This window comes from Musa acuminata, chromosome BXJ2-11 (genome assembly GCF_036884655.1).
Source record: "Musa acuminata AAA Group cultivar baxijiao chromosome BXJ2-11, Cavendish_Baxijiao_AAA, whole genome shotgun sequence".
NCBI lineage: Eukaryota > Viridiplantae > Streptophyta > Magnoliopsida > Zingiberales > Musaceae > Musa > Musa acuminata.
In genome coordinates this window covers 29,513,412-29,536,375 of record NC_088348.1, presented here as the reverse complement: position 1 = coordinate 29,536,375, position 22,964 = coordinate 29,513,412, and the positions used below count along the sequence as shown (strand labels likewise).

The window sequence follows — 22,964 nt, the reverse complement described above, 5'->3', positions numbered from 1 at the left end:
TATATTCTTTTGGGAAAAAAAGAAACATAATAATTACATATTATCCCTAGTTAGATCTCCTTAATAACTAAATCCTATATTTATAAATATTATATTAAAATTTTTATAGTTACGAAAGTAAAATATCTTACTCCATTTCCTCGATAGCGTTCATTTCCCATAACATTATCGATTTTATCGATGGAAGTATAAAAAAGATGGGCTAAAAAATAATTTTAATGTTCCAATTATGTTTTTGATAGTGATAGATGACGACGTCACTAGGAGCTACGATAATTGCATCAACGTCAATAAAGATATAGAGTGGGGAAAGGACGACAGTCTTATAAGCTGAACATGGCCTTTATTGGGATTGCAACACATCCCTCCATGGTGCCAACTTTCTCATGGCTCGTCATGTCCGCTAAGTCTCCTGTGCCACTTGCCACTTCCTCGATGTTGGTTGTTGCATCTCCAACACAGGTCTGTGATAGGTTCACCCCCTCTACGCTTCATGTGATCCTAATTCTGTTGCCTCTCCTTCGCACTTCGTGGTCTCCTCGTCCTCTAGCTCTTGTTCACTTCTGAGTCCACGATGGCATGAGGTAGTTGAGAAGAGGGTAGAGACCGTCCTATTAGGCTAGAATCGAAGCATAGGGTTGTAGAGCGAATGAGGTGCATGGAAGCCATGTGGTTGGCCTACACTAGGAAACAACTACGCCCCTACCATTACGAGTGTCCCTCGCAACCGCTTTGTGGTTTGACATCAAGCTCCGAGAGTATGTTGCGATAGTAGAAAGGGATAGTCGAGTGACGCTCTACCAATTGGAGGTGTGCTCTGGAGTGCTTGTGAGGCTAATCATCGTTGTCGTGTCGTGGATCGCCAAGGTCATCGAGTGCAAATTCGTAGTGGCTGGGTTGTCACTTCCATGCATAATTATCCACTCAACAACCACATCCTTCGGCTCTAACCTAATAGGATGGCCTCCACCCTCTCCTTAACCACCTTGCGCCATTGTTTCGTGATCGTCCACCGAGGATCTCTGGGCTTCATCGTTTAAGGTGACATCATGGACTCGGAGGTGGAGAGGCAAGAGCTAGAGGACGAAGAGGTCACATAGTGCAAAGGAGAGGCAACGAGATTAGGATCGCAAGAAGCGTAGAAGGGACGGACTTGTTATAGACTTGCACCGGAGACATAACAACTATTATCAAGAGAGTGGTAAGCACACAAGTGACCTGACAGATATGACGAGCCACAAAGAAGTTGGTGTTGTGGATGGACACGTCGCAGGCTCAACAAAAGAAGGCTGCATCTGACTCATAATAAATCGTCACCCTTTCGTCACTCTCCATCTGTATCAACATCTCTTTACATCTGGGTCGACACCGACGTAGTTGTTATGGCCCCCCAATGATGTCATCGTAACTATAATGTTGAAATTATAATTTTGCTATCGTTTTCATACTTTCTCGATCAGACCGACGACATTATGATGAATAAAACTAGATATTTTATTTTTATAACTATAGAGATTCTAAATTTTTTAAATTAAAAAAAATACTAAAAAGATCTAACTGATAATTAGCCTCAATCTTTTAACTAGTTGTCCAAATGTCATCCCATAATCCATGACATAATTTTGGCATGCTTGATATCAAATCAATATTAAATAATAAGCACTCTCGATGTTCTATCGAGTCTTTTATATTGTGGGTACAAATCTGAGTTAAAATTGCGGTTTTTCTCTGCTCTTAGAAAAGCAGAAATGGCCAGCCAATCTTGAAGCCGTTCATAAAGAAAAACAACTTGCAGCAACACAGGAATATGTACGCATGAGCCCGCCAGTGCAGAATCTCGAAAGAATTAATCCTAGCAAACTAACAGGTTATTTCATATGACATGGGTCCTGATCACTCATATCACAAGGACCATTCTTACTTTGCTGTCAAGGCTCCACTACGAAGATGTGATGCTGCATATTCGGCAAAATATGCATATTGCCAAATAAGAACAACATATTTCGCTACATATTTTACATCAAATTTCTTCTCAGAAAAAACAATGGTGAGGAACAACCCCATCCTGTTCTTGCCACAAAAAGAAAAAGGCTATAAAAGGCACAATAATATACACCTATGCTACAACCGTTACAACATTAAATTAAAGGCTAGAACCATTCGGCCGTGCAAATGGGATACAGTCCTGCTTCTGTTGCAACTATGGAATTGGCTTGCAATTCCTTCTGAACTTTTCGCCTCTCATAAAAGACTGAACATGCAAGAGAATTGCACTGCACTCCACTTCCTGGGTTGTAATCACCACCACCACAATGCCTGCATATCTACAAAAGCAAAGAATGGCAATTAGTTCTAACAGAATAGCACAAAAATCTGCTAATGAATATTAGTGACATTTACAGTCAATTATCACATGATACACAACTGAAAATTACATAAAACAATATATAAAAAAGGTCCCAGTATCGTAAAATGAATACATGAACAATAATAATGAGGATTTTTGCACATCTCAGTGGTTTGATGGCTACAGCCAGTAGTCTTATTTTACCAAGCCAGATGCACAATTCATTTCATCCACTCAAGCGAATCGTGATTTTGAAATAAAAGATTCAAAGGCAACAAAAGTTAAGAGGAAACTTACAGCAACTAAATGTTGAATGTCTCTTTCCAATCTTGAAGTTTTACTGACTAGAGCTGTTGCAACAAATGGTTTCTTTTCGGAGCATACATCACATAGAAATTTTGATCTCTGGACCAAGTCACCACAAAGGATACAATGTTTTGAGGTGTAATAGGTATCTATTCTACTTCTTTTCACCTGTGCTTTCCTAGATGTTCCTGGTCCATTGTAATCAAAATCATGTGAAGACCCAAATTGAGAGGCATAAAAGTGAGCCAATATTGGTCTGACAGGGCGAGGCACTTCCAAAAACCACTGGTTCAGGTCAGCACGAAGAAGTCCAAGTACTCGCTGCAGTGCAGGAATGATCTGTTTCTTGATATAATAATGATCATTCAACCTATATGGAGAATTGACTTCAAGAAGATCATGTGGATCAACAACCATGTCCATAAGACGAGCTCCAGGTTCTCCATAAACTACAACATATGGCACACGCTCTCCATAGCGTGGCTCTGCTCGGGGATCTGCATTCATTGCTTTGATAGCAACAATTGCTGCTGGTGGAAGGGAAGACATTCGAGTACTGTAGCTACCCAGGTGTACCTCCTTAGCAAAAACAAAGTCCTGGAGAGACACCCTTCCAGATAATATTCGGGTCCATTGACGCTGCAGATAGGATTTTACCTTCCACAATAAATGGCTTTTAAAATTAGATATGGTACCAAATTTGGAGGCATTAGATCCATGCATAGAGTTAAAGAACCATAAAAAGTTAAATTAGAAATCTTACTCTTGATATATCTCGATGCTCAAAAATCAATCTTATAGACTTCTCCAGTGTCTTTGCAACAGCTGGGCATGTGTCTCTCCGCACGGTTTCTATACCTTTTGCATCAAATTTTGGTATTGCCTGATCAGGACTTTCATAGCTATAACCAACATACCGCTTCTTGGTGAGAAGAAAACAAGGCTGATAAACCTTTTCCAATTTCAAAGTCACTGGATCTGGGTTCATCGAAGTTACTGCAGATGCAATTTCATTTCCTATTCTAAATGCTGCTTCCAAATTGCGCCCTTTTAGGAGAACAAACATGCTAGATAGAAGAAATGATTGGAAAAAAGTTAGAATTACAGAAGTTGGGCTAGAGTGGGAGAGAAAAGCGATGTCTTTGCATATACCTATCCGTATCACCATAGACAACTCTGGCTTTCCACCTAGGGTGCTCATTTACAAATGAGATAGCTGCTTCAAGTGTTCTACGACCACACTGTACAATGCTATCAGCTAGCTCTGCACAAGGCATACGACCACTAAATCCAGCAGCTGTGTAGCCATAAGTAACATTTGCTATCAGCTTTAGAGCAAGTTGCCTTGCATTATAAATCTGCGGATAAGACACACCTAAAATTATTTTAAGAACTAGAAAACTAAATTAACTTGATCATAATATGTGATTTGGCATTAGACATTACACAAAATGAAGTTGTCAAACTGATCAAATCTGGAAAAACATCAGGTGAGGAAAGAAATGGTGATTTTAACATGAAAATCCTGTAGTCTTGCAGAATACCAAACTAAAGCAACAAAAGATTTGGATGAGGTGCAGTACTTGAACAAATGCTTGAAATTAGAATAGTGCAGTAGGAATCTACAGTGCTCATCCATTCATCTAAAATCTATGGTGTCCACGCACTTTTCCTCCTCCCTACCCCAGTTGCAGCAGCTGCCTGACTGGCCACGTGGAAACAGACAGTCATCTGAACACCCTCTCTCTATTCCCATACTCCGAATACAACAAACTACTAGTCCTTTCCTTCGGAAGCAACAACTTTTCTTTGCAATCACCAACCAAGATTACCATTAAAAGAACCATCAGGATTGAAGAATTATCTTCATCTACTTATATTACTTTATTGCCGAGTCTCCATCCTTCACCCTCCCCCCTCCCCCTCCCCAAGAGGAAAAAGAAAAAAATAAAAAAGACTGTCATCCCTTCCCTTGTTTATATGCAGTTCACTAGTGGCAGACATTTGTCAGATACTTGGGCTTTGGTCAGACCAATTGAGCAGATTTTAATCACAACCACTTTGTTCAAGGATCGACTTTTAGATAGAGGAAGCATGACAGTGCACAAGTGAGAGAAGAAAGGAATTTGACCAAAAGACGAGCTCAACGGGTGGAACCCACACATTGATAAAGAAAATAGACTTAAATCACTTTACAGCATTAAACAAAAGAAAATGAACTTTAGTATCTGCGGAATTGATTGAGTCAAGGTCTAAAATCAACCAATACTGGTTTTGACAGCTTCTCAGACCAGTACAATACCTGTATATTAGATGGCATGTCTTGCATCATATGTTACCACCAGAAAAAATTAATAAAAAATGAATATCACTCATACTGAGTCATATGGTCTTGTACTAGTTCTTGGTCAGACAAATAAATACAAGTTGATATGTATCAGTTTGTCAGTTCGACTGGTATTCAAACCTTTGAGTTAAATAAATTTACTACCAATAAAACAAGCATTGTCAAATGGCAAACTCTATAAATTGGAGAGTGGAAGTGTCAGATAACCACTCCATGGCATAGACACCAATGGGGAACATAGCATATAGTTCTCATCACATTGTTCCGATCTTAATCATTCTCAATCCCTAACCATTAGCCAGACTTGGCAAGAAGTAACTATGGCACTCAAGAAAATATTTTAGAGGGCCTATATTACAGTACCTGAGAAAGTAAGGTTGTAACATACATACTAAGCAGATGCATCTATTCATTGGTATAATTTAGTATCTCATTAAGGCATTAACAATCCACATGATTCTGAACTGAATATAACACAATTGATTTATCAGATATATATGCACTTGAAGAAATGTTACCCTTCTTCATCTATTTATGTCATGAATGCTCAAGAACATCATACATCTACAATGAAATTGTTGTGTATATCACTATCACAAGAGCTTTTTAGTTTGCGGAGCATAGTGGTTAAGGATTTTAATATAACAGGTTTTATCCCCATAGTTATACCATCTGCAGGTGGATTATATCAGCATTCAACTATTGGTGTAACTATAGTTAATTCATTCATCACTACTGTATTCAACCTTCTGCAGCTAAAGTTAACAATTATAGATGATCAGGAAAGGTATTGCATTTAGTTTACTAAAGTTCAACGACTAATATATCCAATTAAATCTTAAGCCTATAACTAACAGTAACCAGGTTGAAAAAATAGCCAACAGCAATGCCAAAATTAATGGCATATCTCACCATTGTTCAAAGTGCAAACTAACACAAAAGGTAATAAATGGTACGTTGAATGATATCATAACATATTCCAATGGATAATAAAGAAGATTTCTATAGACAATCAATATTCCCTCTCAGGGTACCAACGACCACATTCACTAATCTTTAAGTACTAAAGCGCCGATCATAAACTAAAATCTTGGTCTAGAACTGATATTGGTCAACGACTGAAAGTATGATAACAATTTGGGGTGGAACCAACACTTGGTACAGGCAGGATGACCCAAATTAAAGAGAAAGACAGATAGAAGAGGGGAGGAGATGGAGTGGGAGGAGGAAGAGAAGTTGAAGGAGTTGATGGAATAATTGGCGGTGCACCAATTGGACATGATGCTGGCAGCGACACAATGACAAGGCGGTGGCGGCAGCAACATGGTGGGGAGAAGCAAGCAGCAACAACATGACGGAGAGAGAGAGAGAGAGAGAGAGAGAGAGAGAAGAATAAGAAGAGAGAAAAGGATAGTTATGACAGTTGACAGAAATAAAAAAAGGTACTGGTTTCGAATAGTACAATTGGACGCCGTTCTGCTTACTGCCTGTTAAGCTCAGATGATAAACTTACTGGGCTATATAGCCCACAATGTACTTAAACCAATGTACTTAAACCATATAGTGTTTTGATTCCATATGTCCAATTTAAGGCTACTGCTCCAGATTAAAGAAATTGTAGTCCACTAATGGCTCAAGCACTGCAACTATAGTATTCCAAGTTTTGAAGCAGATTATATAGCCGTTTACAATTTCATAGTACCTGAAGCAGATGGAAGGCAAACTCTAATGGCATAGCTTTACTACATCAGGTTATTATTTAATATAGAGGAAATTCCCAAATTCAATTGATAACCTGTTCTCTCACTTTATGAGTTTGAGATGTTGTCTGTATGTGAATCATCAAAGAAAAGAAATAGTAGATGCCACCAAGAACTGGTATTTAGAAGAATGACAATACCCTTTCCAGAACCTGCTGCGAAGGCTTTAATTTTTTCATTGCTTGCTTTACCATTATTCTAGTAGATAAAATTTCTTCTAGGAGACGGGGAAGCACACCTTTACGAATCTGAATCAATCAGAGAAACCACAAGAATCAAACTTATCAGTTAATTACCAGTTAAAGCAACAAACAGGCTGGAGTTCTAAACAGCAATCAAGAAGCAATAAGCAGTTTACAAAGTATAAAACCATATATAACAGAGTATTCACATGTTAGACAAGCTGTTTCCAATTCTTATGGAAAAGTCTAAATCCAGCACGTTAAAATTAAGAAATATTTTTATGCTATGCTTACAAGAACAACAAACAACATTTCAACAGACAAAATAAATTGACAAATTAACTCATATATGTTGTTATCGTTGTTGCTATGCTTACAAGAACTAAAAATTCAATTGACAAATTACCCCATAGATGCATGTTTACTATTTGCTATTTAATAGCTGTTGGTGCAATTACAAATTATCAGAAGGAGATCTAAACAACTACAGAAGGAAACTCAAACAATGTCAAGCCCTACAAACATCAACTTTGAGTTAACAACATCCATAAACCTCTAAGACAGTAATGTTATCAGTCATGACTAAGGGCCCTAGAGTGACGTCTCAGTTTTAGGTTGGCTCAACACTTATCACCTTGCATCTGATTTTATGCCACCTAACACAGTAGGTAAATAATCATGGTGAAAACTGAGATGCAGACAGCCCCAGATCAGATGATATTTTAATCATGGTTTTAAATTTTGAAACCATACCCCGTATCGGTCACTGGTAAAGATCTGGTATGTATTAGCATACCAACACATGATATACTGACATACTGGTCGACATTGAGAAGAGGAGAGGAGTAAAGTAGGAAAGGGATGAAAAGGAAAAGGAGGCAGTGGAGGAGAAGAGGAGTGGAGTAGAAGGAAGAGAAGGAGAAAAAGAAGAGGATGAGGAAGAGATGTATCCGGTACGAGAGTGGCAGTGAGCAGCATTTGTGAAAACGAATGAGGAGGTATTAATAAAAAGACAAAAGCAACTGTCAAACTTTAAATAATTAAACCTAGTTAAGGCTTAGTAACGGTTCACTTACCACTCGACTCAGGCCCAGCAAGCCCAATTAATGCAGGTTACCGAGCAAAAACATGGATGCCGGACTAGATTGGGTGAAATTTTAAACCATGATTCTAATAAATGACAAAAACAGACTTTACAAAATCTTGAACAAGTCAAGACTTATGTAATCTCAACCTTTTCTTCTTTCAACCTGTTTGATTGAAACAAACTTGAGACTGAAGCCCTTTTTTTCCCTTTAACCAATTTTGAATTTCCAAAGGTGAGAAAAATTGGAATCCTCATAATCTAGTGTTTGTGTGGCAGCTTGTGTGGCAGCTTTCCCTAGTACCCTGGCACTAAAGGTGATGAGAAAAAATGAAAACAAGGACGATGTTCTTGATTGGTGGCAAGTTAATCTAGAGGAATTTCCTCCCAGCATAAATAAACCGTTATTGTGGTCGAAGCATGGACCTGATTGGGTGCCGCTATCAAGAAAGGAAGTCTATCTCTTGGCAACACTCTGAGGTTATTTAAAATAGTCCAGACACATACATTTCAGGTTCTAACTGGCATTTGATGGCAAAAATATACCATGACTTTGTTGATCACAGCCTCCAGTTTACAAACCGTTTCACTTTAGTCGTAATAAGATCCTAATAAGGTATTGGTTGTAATAAAATAACCACATTCATTTGTCATGCAACCCAATTATGCAAAGAATAAGAATTCTCTCTAAAAACAGATAGTTGATAGTAAATAATGTTTTACTTTCCCAGTAAATTTGAAAGGGGACCAACTCCTACTTCTGGGATTCATCAATGGACTTTTGCAACATATAGTGTCTGTGATGTTTACAGTTTTGTTTCCCTCCATAAATTGCCCAATATATATGGTTATAGCATTCATTACAAAGTATAAATGCAATTATTTCATTGTTTACAAAGTTTAGGATTATTAAGATCCTAATAAGGTAATTAAACATTCTACTGGGATTATTTGCTTTTAATATTCTTATCAAGAGGGCCCATTAGCTACAGACTTGCCGATGAAGTAGATGGGTAATACCATGGTCTGCAGTACCGAACTGTACCACCCGGTACGGGCAGTACATACCGGTCCAACTGGTTGTCGGTACGTGGACCACCTGTTACCGGTCCGAGTGCACTGTAGCACTGTGGTACTACTACAGTACTCGACACACCTGGGTGTACCGCTTAGTATACCATACCGTACCGGTACCGAGCTCAGGTCGAAACACCGGTACGATACGGTATTGCGAACCTTGGGTAATACAAAGTGAACCTTTAACGAACCTACATGCCAACTTAAATGTAGGAAGGCTCTAGCTTCGGGACAGATACCAAAATCTGCCCAATATCAACCAAAGATAAAAGCTACGTCCCGGAATTGTATGATTGTTCCATGAAATATACTTCACTTCATCCTTTTCTGGACACTTTATCCATTATGCGGCTTCCATGTATTGCATGATTAGCCTTTACATTTTTTTTTGTTCGGGATATTTGAATCATTAAGTTATTATTTCAGTATTAAGTCAAAAATAAATTTGTACCTTTTGTAACAAATCATTTCTCTAATATTCTCACCCCACATATGGATGATCACTTTAAGCAGGTAACAGCTTGCATAAACCCTGTCAGGACAATTATCAACATTGATCAAATTTGCAAGGTTTAATGCAAAACTCACTTTTGCTTAGATCACAATCAAGGATTCTTGTCTTTCTTCCTCATTCTTTGAATGAGGGATCAATGAAATCTTATTTTGTGAAACATATCAACTTCAAACTCAATGACAGGTTTTCCCTCTGACTTAAGAAGAAATGTCTGCCAGTTCATACTTGTAGGACATTCTAAATAACAGGAAAGTTTCATTTGATTTATCCACCAGTAAAATTTCTATATAATGTAATTACCTCTTTCACATCTAAGGGGAAAGAATTAGACTACATAAAAAACAGTAAAAGCTCACCTTTGAAGGGACATACATGACTCCATTTGGAGTTAGCAGAAGCTGCTCATTTAGATCCTTGAAAAAATGTGGGTCTGCTGAGTAAGAACTGACTCCAAGTACATTTGACTTTGAAGGAACAACTTTGCCCAAGCAAGTAGAAAAGCAGAGATTATATGCTATTATCATGGAGGGATAAAGAGACTGGAAATCCAGTACAACAACAGGGTCCTCATAGAAATTAGATTCTGGCTCCATTACAAGGGGTAAACACTCCATTGCAGGTTGTAAGGCCACCTGCATCAAATGATCTGGCTTCAACACATCATTCATATAACATTATTTTAAACATATGATAGATTGATTAGGAGAAAAGCTGAAGCACCCACTATGTATAGAAAACACGAGCAGATGTGCATCATGTGTGAAAATATTGCCTATGTGGCCACAAACGTATAAACAATCAAGTCCCAGCATAAAGCTATGAAGCCTCATCATATTGTACATTTTATATGTATGATGAAAACTGTGTGCATGCATGGCCCACATAACCATGACAATGTGATATCACACGTGAATAATATTTCCTCATTAGTATTTTTTAAACCAATACTATTGTATTCTTAGTAGAATTTATGGTCATTCATTTATAGAACTCAAATAAGAATAAATTCCATCCATTACGTATTTGATAATTTGAACTTTATTATTTTTTCAAGTATTTAACTTGAGCTACATATACAGCATGTGCTCCACATACTGCAAATGCCTTACCTGATATTTCGACCAGTTGTATATCATGGATGCTCCTCAAGACACTTGATGTGCATTGGATCTAAATCGGAAGAGAATCGAAGAATATACAGAATGCTGATGGGTTTCTTTGCTTATGTACCCTCCCAATATAATCAGGTCATACATCGACTTTGTGTCACATTCACTAATTTGTACAACCTTGTGCAACTAATATCAGTATCTACCAGAAAAATGATTTCTTATTCACTAAGGGCATTGCTTCCCACAAGGCATCAGCTGCTCTAAACACCTACTGCATTTAAAACTTACAAAAGCCAAAATTATCAGTTCAGGATGAAAATTTAAACATTATATTCTTGGCATGCCCATCCCAGTGACTAACTAAAAACAAGCCTTTTTGCACATTCTAATTAGCTTAAGTAGTATACACAACTTATGGATGAAAGAATCCAAAAACATGGGCATCATAATTTTTGTTGGTTGCCAAAGAAATGTTTAAGAAACCAAAAAGTCAGTTTTACATTTTGAAACTCAAGTTCCATAGTGACTTTAGAAATGCACATACCCTATAATCAACCAAGTTTACTTATCTCTAGCTATTCCGTTCAAAGTTGTCGCTGTTGGCTACTCACTTTTGAAATGTTTCAATTTAATTACACTTAATGAAACTGCTATCCCAGGCTCCTTAGACTCTTTTGAGGTAATTTTCTTAATCTATAGAAGGAAAATTAGTTAATTAAGGATTTAACTTTGATCACTGGTGCTGTATTAGTCACCGTTCATCATCATTTAGTTCATTGTAGATGAGGAACTGTCACCAAAGAATCCTTTCTAGAGCAAAACCTTTTCTTTTCTTTCTCATAAAATTATCCTCATCAAATAGGAGAAATGGCAATCAAGTATAGCAATTAATTAAGAAAGTGTACCAAATCAATAGAAAACATCAACAGGAAGAGCACTATGGTAAATAAATAGAGTTTACAGGATTGGTCAACAGACCTGCTGATTTCCAGGAGAAATTGCGAGATAATTTTGTGTATGTGCCAACCTTAGAAGCATAGATTCAACTCGGAATTGCGATCCTCGAGAAAGGACCGAAAAAAAATCAATCCCAAAGACACGAGCAAGCTCAGAAGTTCGATTTATCTGTGACAGAAGAAAGACACATTTAATGCCCATATAGAACTCTACTATTAGATAACATAGACTTTCTTTTTGCACTAAAATTGACTTTAACTAAAATTCAGCAATACATTGTGCATTCATTCTATTGCTAACCGACAAAATGTTAAAGGTTCAAAACAAGATAAGCATACTATTTTTCTCTAATAAAAGAAGTGAAATTACAAATCAACTCAATCTGAGGGGACTTATAGCTAACATTTTGAAGGTAAGCAGAATAGAAGTCAGGCCAAACAAGTGTAATAGTGACATAGGGAAAAATGGAAACTCTGTTGCCATTAACTAGAGATGGATGACAGTTTAGTCAAAAGGCCAATCCCAAAATCACATCAACTATGAATTATACTCAAAATTAAAACACAAGTCATCTAGAAGGTAAACTATTCAGAAAAAAGGAAATGCATTAAGTATTCATCATTAGAGGGTTTACCACTTTACCTACATGTAGAATGTGACAATTAATAATTCTTGATAAAAAATACATGGAGAGAGCTCTCAATCCATTTCTGAACTAAATCAAGTTGAAGTAACAGCAACGACAATAAGAAGAATCTGTGATGCTCCAACTATTCTGAATCAGATACATGGATTTTCATGCTATTCGTCTATGTACAAGGCAAAATTTTTACTACAATCAAGAGCATTTAAGCCTACTTTTAATGAAGTTCAAATAAGTCACTAATGAGAAAATGCTTTTTAAGATGTCAAAAATGTCCTTTTGGTGCAATGTGGAAATTCTGCCAACAATGAGTTACACGAAAAGATCAACAGATTAGAAAATGAACAATGGATCTTCTAAAATTTGTAATGAAGTTACTGCTATCAATAAAAAGGTATTGTCAGCCAATTGCTGTTGACTTTAAAGAAAATATGATGTGTAGAAGAGAATGATTTATACCATATCCAGCTGATACATTATCTCTAGACTCAGCTTAACTCTCTCAACAAGGTAACTGATACACCGATATCTTGATTGTCCAGGGCCATTTATAAACCAATGGTTCAATACTTTGTAAGGAATTGATGGGATCTTTCTCCTTAGAACTTCTTCAGCAACAGCTTCAATAGAGTATATATTTAGCTTAACCTCAGACCGCATGAGGCGCCATACATTAAGCACAATCCTTCCGCCAACATGTATCCCACTGGAATGAGTACGGCCCCATTCATCTTGAACTACTGCAACCTGAAGACCAGCATTAGCAATTGAAGCTTCAGATATCTCAGTAAACAATTCAGAATTAGCTGGATCCCCGATTCTTTGCTTCAACTCATATGAAGGTGTCCTGGAAATGCTCTTTAGCAAATTTATACCAAGATATCCAGATCTTTCAGCAATAAACCCCAGAGATCCACCTTGAATCTCCCATCCCATTAGGATATCTGGATCAACCGAAGATATAATCTTTACCAAGTGTTCCAGGAGGTGTTTTTCCTCATTGAATATTAATATATTGTAATCAGTTATTCCATCTTTATTTCTGTAAATAACAGACTGAGTGACATAAGAACAAAGTATCCTGATTCATTGTGTTACTGACAAAAAATGCATCATAAAAAGAGTAGGCAAACCAAGTCTTTGACCTAACACCTCTATACACAGCATAAACTATATGAATCAAGTTATGATCATAATCAATGTTATTCAAAACCTTGTCATACAAAGTGAGACCTGCTACACAGCAAAATTCCAAATCGAGAAGGGTCTGCTAAAGTATCAAACAGAGTAGTTGGTCAGTCTTCATCCAAATCTAAGCCCTTTTAACATGGTGCTGACTGCTGAATGCCGTAGAGCAACAAAAAAGACTTGCTACACGACCTACAAATCAAAGTAGAAAGACAAATACCTTCAATAGTCACAGTTCAAGACAAGGTATGCAATATCATACTGTACCGGTGTTTCGAGGTTGGCTCAGTATGGTACGGTAAGGGGCATACCTAGCGGTACACCAGAGCGTACCAAACAATACATCAGGGTTTATCGAGTGATTTCCTCTTACTGTAGCACTGTAGCACTGCTACAGTATAATACTGCAGTACTGTACCATAGCTACAGTGTATTACTGTGTAGCAATAACTACAGCATATTCCTGAGCATTCATGGATCGGAATAACTACATTGTATTACTGTAGCACTATCGTCCGGTAACGAGCGGTCCACGTACCGGTATGTCATTGAACCGGTACGTATCGCCCGTACCAGACGGTACCATTCGAAATTGCATATCATGGTTAAGCACATGAATTCTCGGTACCTTGCATAACAGGGTGAAGTGCTAAATATCCAAGAATCATTTATCTATTTGGCATCTAATAATTTAATGATACAATGTGGTTAATGATTAATAACAAATAAACAGTTCAAAAGTAAAGATGAACAAGGCAATTCAGTAGTATTATAAAAGAGCCTAGCCTAGAAGCTCTCATTCTAGTCAATCTTTAGTCCAATGCTTAATATCACTTTATTTTATGGTCTAAAATACCAGTCCGACTGATATGTATAAAATAGTATTTCATGGTTCAACCAAGCACCGGCAATAGACAATACAGCTTAATATCATTCAGTATACCACTTCTAATTTTTTCCAGTGATATTGGATAGTATAGGTCAGTATACCGCTTGTTATCTCAGCATCATAGCAGTCCATTATCAAAGAAAATAATGGATTGATATGTAAAACCTTGCTTCGTCTAAAAAAATAACATCTTCAAATTTCTCAAATGTCCTGTTTCTATTTTATGCCCTGTTAGCTGGTCCAAATGTAATAAATATATAAACAGTGATCTCAACTTGTAAATAGTAGTAAAGTTAGGATTGATCAGTAATTAGCCCAAATGATCAATAAAGTGATGGTCAATAACTGTTTCTTCTTTTTTTTTCTTCCAAAACTATTTCAAAAAACATCTTTATTTAGCCCAATGCCAAGATGACTTTGCAAGTCAGCGAAACAAGAAGTTTCAATATAAGTTGTACAAAAAAATAATAATATAAGAATATATGTTCTCATTGATGTGTGAATGTGTTGATGTTTCCTATTATTTTAAGGTTTGTCATGTCATGTGCCCTGTACTGCTTCTGTGCTTCCTGGCCCAAAACCATAACCATATTTGATGGAACTAGTATAATTGGAATTTGACAACAGTCCAAAACCAAATCCAGACTGGAATTTCAAACATAGGTATTAACTCATAAAAGCTTTTGACTTTGAGCATTGATTTAAAATAATTTAAGCATTAATTCAAGGAATTTTTAAAAAGAAACAATAACGCTAAATTTTTTATGTATTTATTGCATACTTCCATTAAGTATCACAATAAGTCCATCCAGGATACAGAACATGTAGCACTAAATCCACAGAATCTATCAAAATAATGCACTGCAACAAAGGAACAAAAAGTGACAAATGATGGACTATGCTTGCAAGTATGTTTAATTACTGGTAAATAACAAAACAAAGATTAAAAGTGTAATTATTATTGAGCAATGATACCCCCAATTGCAGAGAAATAGAAGATTAATGAAAGTTCAAACTTGCGACACCGCTACGGATATAAAAGGAACTAAACCAAAAATTTACTTACCACTATTGATGACTCTCATGAATTACTGCAGTTAGAAGCCATCAGGAAATAAAGAGAAGAGTTGAACACAAGAAACTTAATAAGAAACTGGAAATTTGAACTAAAATTTACTCAACGCTGAGAAAATATTGACCCAATGGGAGCACATATATCAACAATCCAACTAAAACCCAACATAAAAATCATGTAAATCGACAATTTTTCTTTTCCGACAGATCAAACCAACTAAAACTCATTATGCTGCAAAAAAACTATAAATATAATGCACTCCAAACTCGAGGATTTCATGCAGTTGCAATAACAATGTCAATAAACACAGATTAGATTTTAAAAAATCAATATTATCAAACTCACCAGACAATTTAAACAGAGCAGGAGAAAGTCAGAATGCAATAAAAAAAAGAAAAACTAAAGGAATAAACACCTTTGTGGTTCATCATTGACACCACGTATAAGCACATAAACTTCAAATGTCGGTCTTGTATCCTCCTGAACTGCCAGAGATATAATATTGATGCCATCAAACTGAGGATCAGGTCGGAGATCTCCCCTAGATTCTGCCAGAACCTGATAACCAAATGGATAGTGAAGTTACACCAAAGTCACAAACTGAAAATGCAATGGGTATATTACTTGAGTATTTTAGTAAAGAAGGCAGGTTACCCTGTAATAATGAAAGGCACTATTAGCTTTACAAAAAATCACACAGGAATGAACAAGTCCAAGAAGAATAATGAAACAGGACAAAGCAAACAAATGCAAGCAAGCAGTCGAAATAAATTACCAATCCAAAAGAGAACCAACCTCCAGACTAATTACTGTTAATTGTTGTCCACCACCAATACTTGCAGGATCACGAAAACCAATTTGACTAAGAGGAGTAAGATTTGATTTATCATCTGGGCCTGAAATCTGAGAGACATCTTGCCAACTACTACAAGGAACATTTTCCCCCAAGAAAATACTAGATAATTTGGATTCTCCAACAGAAGTGATGGTATGAACAAAACTTCCAACCGGAGGATTTCTTATATTTTCTTGATTTAATGGAGACTTATCAGGCTTCTCAAGTAAAGCAACATTATCTTCTGGTAAGGAACCATGATGGAAAGCTCCTGATATATTACTTGGATAAACTTTAGCTATTTTGTGAGGGCAACAATCAATCTCTCTGCAGGCATCTTCGACACTCTTTTCCAACTTCAAAGAGGTATCTTGTGAAATTGGTAGAAGGTTCCCCGTAGAAGTACCTAAGAATACTAAAGATCATATTAATTGCATCTACGGTATAGTATGAAAACATTCTTGGATAGTGCGCATACCAGTGGTGTAATTGGAACATCTTTGCTGCTCCACTTGCAAAAGCCATTGATAAACAGAGTCAACAGATGGAGGTGAAGTTTCAGGAGTGAGCAAATATAGAACTGAACCATCATTTTGGAAGTGAGTTGGAATACCAAGTGCAGATTCTTGAAAATTCCCATGACTTCCCATATCATGTGACGACTGGTTTGATTTCTTAAGCTCAAAATCTCTTCTGAAAAATGGGAGCAAATCATTCATACCCAGCAAATCACCTACACAAAAATGTATATATATATTGAAGGAATAAACAGAATAATTTATAGAGCAAAAATGTACAAGTTATAAAGAGTCACTGAATAATCACTCCAAAAAAAACAAAAAAAAAAACACATCAGTCAATTCATTGAGCACAAATAACCACCCACCCACAGAAGGTGCATGTTTATATCTGTAAATGCAGTACTTTCTGACAGAATACAGATACCTACGGGTCCGACTGAGGAGAACTATATGTAACTAGGTTCACCATCTGACTGAGGAGATCCATATGTGTAACTAGGTTCGCCAATTAAGCCACTCAAATGATAAGTCAGGACAAAGTATTCAAATAGGCAACATTCTGTTTCTGCAAGCTATAAATCAATTACTGGAGCAAGGATTGAAATAATACCGAAGTTTCGAGATTTTCACGGTATACAGTAGTATACCGAGCAGTATACCGCTCGGTGTGTGTGTGTATATATATATATATATATATATAAGTAAAAAAATAATTTTTTTCGAACAGGTGACGTCACCTCTATATATATAAATATATATAATCTTTTTATTTATATATATATTTATATATATATATAAATAAATAAAAATGTGCGACATCGCCGGGCATATATATATATATATATATATATATATATATATAGTTATAAATAAAAAAATACCACCCAATAGCAGGTGGTCCATGTATCGATATGCTGTCGGACCAGTACATATCGCCCATACCGAGTAGTATCATTCGAAATTATATGCCTTGTACTGGAGTACAAAACCATCTCTTGCGCATATTTGGGTATTCCAAATCTAAGTAGTTTATTGGAATAAGTCTAAGAAGTCAAAAAAACCTCATTGTAAACCATGTGATGTATTTTCCACAGTATGTCAGACATGTATCAATCAGTCTAAATTGGAGCAAGCAGGAACTCAGAATATGTTCAGTCATACAGATTCCACGCTACCAATTCCACATCAGCAAAGAGTAAAATATAAGATAAGAAGCAAGAAAGACACAAGGCAACCTGTGGGTTTTATATCCAAACTAACAGAGAAGATAGATGACATATAATTGCTATTTATTCAATTGCAGAAACATTTGGCTATACAATATGATAAAGTGAGACTAAAAAAGAGAAATAAATGGAAAACATGTGAATGATAGGAAGAAAACAGGTAACCAGTTATGGCAGGGCAGAAAAAGTTATTTATTACTTCATAAACTCAACATACTAACATCAAACCAGTCCCTTATGGAAGACAAGTAACCATTTTAAATAAACAGATCCATCCTTCTTATGATTCAGAATAGGATTTTACATGATCCCGGAATTAGATACTAAAATTCAATCAGACGCTAAAATAACAAGATTTAGTTCTTTTAACACTAAGATTGAAACACAAAGTTATACAAGAACCCAACATTAAAAAAATAAAGAAGTACAAAATCATTTAGATGGTAGAAAGATTCTCGGACAAACATGGAAACCTTATGGTCCGATGAAGGAAGCCAACTTGATGCTTCCCTCCCCACTGATCACTGATAGATGCATAGGATAAATCTTCCAAGGTTCCTAGTGCAGATGCTTTCACTAATTGCATAGGATTAATTCGTTGTGGTTCACAAGCAAAGATAAAGATGCAAATAAACAAAAAACAATAAATTTTAAAAGCTAGATACTCTTCGGTGTCAGATACAATTTCATGTCATATATGACATCCAATGTGGGACAATTTTGAAATTTAAAGTATCACAAAACTAATCAATAATCTTTTGTGAATTTAATTAAGGATACACATTAAAAGCAAAAGAATCCGATAGACGAAAGAGAGAAAAATATAAGTTGGGAAGGACAAGTAAGATTAGAGAAGAGAAACAAGGTATATAAAGTATAAACAACAAATCATCAGAGAAGTCCTAGGAAATAAGTGAGATCAGAAAGAATAAGAGAGAAGGTAAGCAGCTCAAATTAGACGAGAGAAGTCCACAAATTTTTATTTATAACAAATAATGCATGTACCTAAGTCCCTGTTCACACACTTAAGAGTCGTAACTTAAAAAAATGGAAAGAAGCATAGGAAGCTAAAACCACACGAACTGATGCTTTGCACTGGCACTGCCCTTGGTTGTATACAAAGTGCCAGATACCAACATATAATTCCGAGATGGTAGCAGAGAATTTTCAGTGGTACATATAAACCTCCAACATGAGAGACACCCTTTTCTCAGTATTCATCTAGAAATGTGTTAAGCTTCAATTTTGATAAAGATTCATAAGGACAGTCAAAGAAATTCAGAAGACGTAACCTCAAATTTGAGCTTTTAACAGTCAATCAATCACAATAGTCTACAAAATCTTTTATCAAAAGGCAAAATTCTCAAAAAATCCTTTCATTCACCATACGAAATAGTTCTGTGAAGTATGAACACAATGAAGCAAATGACATATAAAAAAGATTCCAAATGTCTCTGTAAATCATTTAAGCCTCTATCACAATGTTAAAGAGAATTAATCAAATAATAACTTACTGTTCATGCAGCAAGAGTCAAAGTCAAGTGATTCATCATGAGCACTTGTTATTCCAGTAACATTCCCTGTAGCATCTTTAGAATCCTCTAGAATACCCATTATTTGGTCTTTAGAAGGTGGCTTATGGCTATAACTCATCTCAACATATGCTGTCGAAGTTTTCTCCACATTGTGAGATGTCAGTATTCTATTGCTAGGGCTAGATGTATTGCTTCCTATGTCCCCTTCTCCAGTCCCATTATAATTTCTTTGCAACATATTTGTATCTAATGCCATATTTGACTCTGCATGACTGCTAATATTTGTGTCATGAAAAATCTGCTGAGCATTTTGCACATCCCTTTGACTGATGTGCTTATTATCATGATGCTCAATAATACGTTCATCAACAACAGGTGATGTGTGTCGATCCAGAATACAATTTGCAGGGCATGTTGAATTCTCTTGGCCAACACAAGATGATCCAACATGTAAACTCATAGGCAAAGCACAACATAGTGAACCTTCAGAATAAAGGTTTTTCTTTTTACCATTTTCTGTCTCAGATAAATCCTCAACTAAAGTTCTTTCGGGTTCAGCGTAGCCAACCTTGAAGTGACGCTTTTGCCTCATCAGATCTCTAACAGAGCAGGAAGTCAGTGGCTTTCCTAGCTTCCTACCAGAAGTATCTGCAACTGTATTTGAAGCATGGCAATTCTTATCCCCTTTGCTCCTAGATGAGATGCTAGGTTCGCCATCATTTTCCATTAAGTCATCAAGACAAGAATACGAAGCAGATTCAAAATCATCATGCTCCCTCTTAGCAGATGAAATGGGTAAATGACCCCACAGAATGTTACCTTTCTTGTATTTCCTACCACACTTTATTCTTGTATTCATCTCAGAAAGATCTAAAGATGATTTCAATTTCCTACTACTTGTGTTCATCTCAAAATGACAACGTTTTTCAGGAGTTACAGAGCTATCATCTGATGTTCCATGAGCTTGATGAATTGTATTTTGTGATGAAGAAACAGTCATTGGCTCATGAGAACAGTTATGTTTCTTCACTACATCAGGCTTAATTATATAATCAACGGAATCAAGAATGTCCTTGCATTCCTGCTGAGAAGCATGCTCATAGTCCAAATGAGCTATTTCTAAAGCCTTTTTGACGGATTTTGTTGACAATAAAGGAGTGAGAATAGCTTCATGAACTAGTTCATCATCATTATCCAGATCCTCTGCCGCTTGAGAAGACGCGAGCCAACCTAAAAGCCCAAGAGCTTCAGTAGATAAGCTCTATAAGACCAGAACAAATGTTTAGAAAGTTAAATAAAGCATAATAAACAACTGAAAAACACAGCTAATGTAATACACTTAATTTTAAAAAAAATATTCTAACATGCATATCTTATACTTTGATCAATTATGGGTGATACCAAGGAACTCAATTTCGCCCGGACTGGTCCATACCAATTGGTACTTACTGTTTCGGTGCGAACTGGGACATGGACCACTCCATTTAGGGTGTTCAGGCCCATTCTTTTTCTTTTTAACTGCAGATCATTTTTCTAATTAAAATAAGCCACAAGAAAAATAAAAGTAGAATTGACAGATTAAACCGTTATCATGATGCATAGTTTAAAAGTTATTCTCAGCATTACTTGAAAAAATTGCTCATTACTTCATGCATTCTGAACCAGCCAACATCATTACAACCATCACACTTGTGTCCATACTGCATAATAATTATATTAACTGGTTGTATTCCAAATCAAGAAATTACAGCTACAAGGAAAAGAAAGTATATCTCTAATCAAATCCTAGCAGAAATCCATTTTAGACCCTACCCCACACTCCCTGTAGCCTGTTCCACAGAAAAGATGGTCAAAATAATAAATCAAGATATTTAATATCCACTACTCCCAAGTCCAGAAGCATCAGTACTCATTTTATAACTCCACCTGGCCAAACCTTATGACAATTACTGAGCTACACCAAATGAGACAGCCCATATGAGATTTCCACACTGTCCATGTTGCACAACCTGCACCCAAACCATTTTCTGCATTGTTTTATGAATCCACAACTCACAGAAGGGCCTGGCTCAGAAATCATTTTGTCCAGGACTCATGTTGCTTCAGCCTTGTTCAGCTAGGATTCTTGAATGACTTCCAAATTAAGAGTTGTCCAACCTATCCAGGAGTCAGACAACCTCCCAACTTCTTCCCAGGAGACTCCACAACACCAGCACCTCTTTCAGGAGTTGCATGAACTCCCTTTGTCAGGCAAACAGCCAATCAGGCTTCTCACTTAACGCACACCTCAAGAGGATCTATTGAAATCCAAAAAAACCCAGCAAAGTTTTCTTATAGGATGAAGAGAGAACAAACATTTGTTCTAAGAGTATTATGCTCATATTGTTGTTGTAGCATATTTTGATTAAGCTTTGGCATTGTTAGCCAGTAAAAAGTCATTGCAACTCTTGTGGTCTATTCTTTTTACAGTATTTTTTAGCTTTTCATCTTTAGTTTTATGTACGATCACTTACGTGGGAGACTTCTTTTCTTCCACAAACTAAAAAAAATACTTGCTAAGAATAATCCTAAACAGTTTAGTTGAGAAACTCTGATCTTGAAGCTGGCCAGTATCTAGAAATCAACCACGAAGTCAACGAAATCTAAGGGAAGGCTCTATTGTTTTGAACTTTGGTGAACATATTGTAATGGAAGCAAATGTAGATGCTTGAGCTATAGTTTCAGAAGTTGTAGTCAATGGAAAGTGGTTCTTACTTCCTGAAATTAATGCGAAAGTGGAAAGGATGTGAAATGAGGATTATCACAAATTAAGATGATAATCCTTTTTGGTCACCAACAAGCAAAAATGTTTCACTATTAAGAATTAACAGTGTTTGCAGATAAAAGATATGAATGATACAAATAAAAGAGAATCCATTAATCTCTAATATTTTTATTATACATATTTTATGTTAGTACCATTAGACTGTTGTACCACACGAAATGGTATGGTATGGGAGGTACCTACCAGTCTGAGTGTGGGCCGATATGCAGACCACACTTGTTTCGGGCAATCTGACTAAAATAAGAAAAAAAAATTAAAAAAATGGTGAGCCCCTGTCCAACTCAGCATTAAAGAAAAAAAAAACAAATTACGGCTCACGAACACAAGCACTCTTCTCACGTATGATGCCGCAGCCCTCGTTGCTTTCGCTTTCACTTCATCACTGCTGCTGCGTCCCAAGTACGCTACTGCTACTTATCACCTCCTCTTTTTTCATTTTCTTCCTCCTCCACTGCTTCCTCTTCTTCCTTCTTCCTTCCTCCTCCTTCCTCTATTCCTCCACCACCCCTTCCTCTTCACCCTCTTTTTCTTCCTCATCGAAA

At 36.5% G+C, this 22,964-nt stretch overlaps 1 protein-coding gene across 7 annotated transcripts in view; it reads right to left on the bottom strand.

Annotated features, from left to right (window-relative positions):
• Positions 1-1,950: 1,950 nt before the first annotated feature.
• The window catches only part of LOC135626708 (DNA polymerase zeta catalytic subunit-like), a 41,612-nt gene continuing 20,598 nt past the window's right edge, over positions 1,951-22,964 (bottom strand). For 5 of the 7 annotated variants that reach the window (XM_065132231.1, XM_065132233.1, XM_065132235.1 and 2 more), the window contains 12 exons: positions 19,578-20,859; positions 16,795-17,049; positions 16,277-16,731; positions 15,897-16,039; positions 12,789-13,371; positions 11,708-11,854; positions 9,974-10,249; positions 6,901-7,008; positions 3,806-4,011; positions 3,417-3,720; positions 2,645-3,310; positions 1,951-2,324 (listed from right to left, as the gene is read on the bottom strand). In XM_065132231.1, the coding sequence (XP_064988303.1) occupies positions 2,151-2,324; positions 2,645-3,310; positions 3,417-3,720; positions 3,806-4,011; positions 6,901-7,008; positions 9,974-10,249; positions 11,708-11,854; positions 12,789-13,371; positions 15,897-16,039; positions 16,277-16,731; positions 16,795-17,049; positions 19,578-20,859 (4,599 nt within the window). In that variant the 3' untranslated portion in view covers positions 1,951-2,150. Of the gene's footprint in view, positions 2,325-2,644; positions 3,311-3,416; positions 3,721-3,805; positions 4,012-6,900; positions 7,009-9,973; positions 10,250-11,707; positions 11,855-12,788; positions 13,372-15,896; positions 16,040-16,256; positions 16,732-16,794; positions 17,050-19,577; positions 20,860-22,964 lie in introns of all 7 variants that reach the window. The other 2 variants (XM_065132234.1, XM_065132232.1) reach the window with 2 other exon arrangements.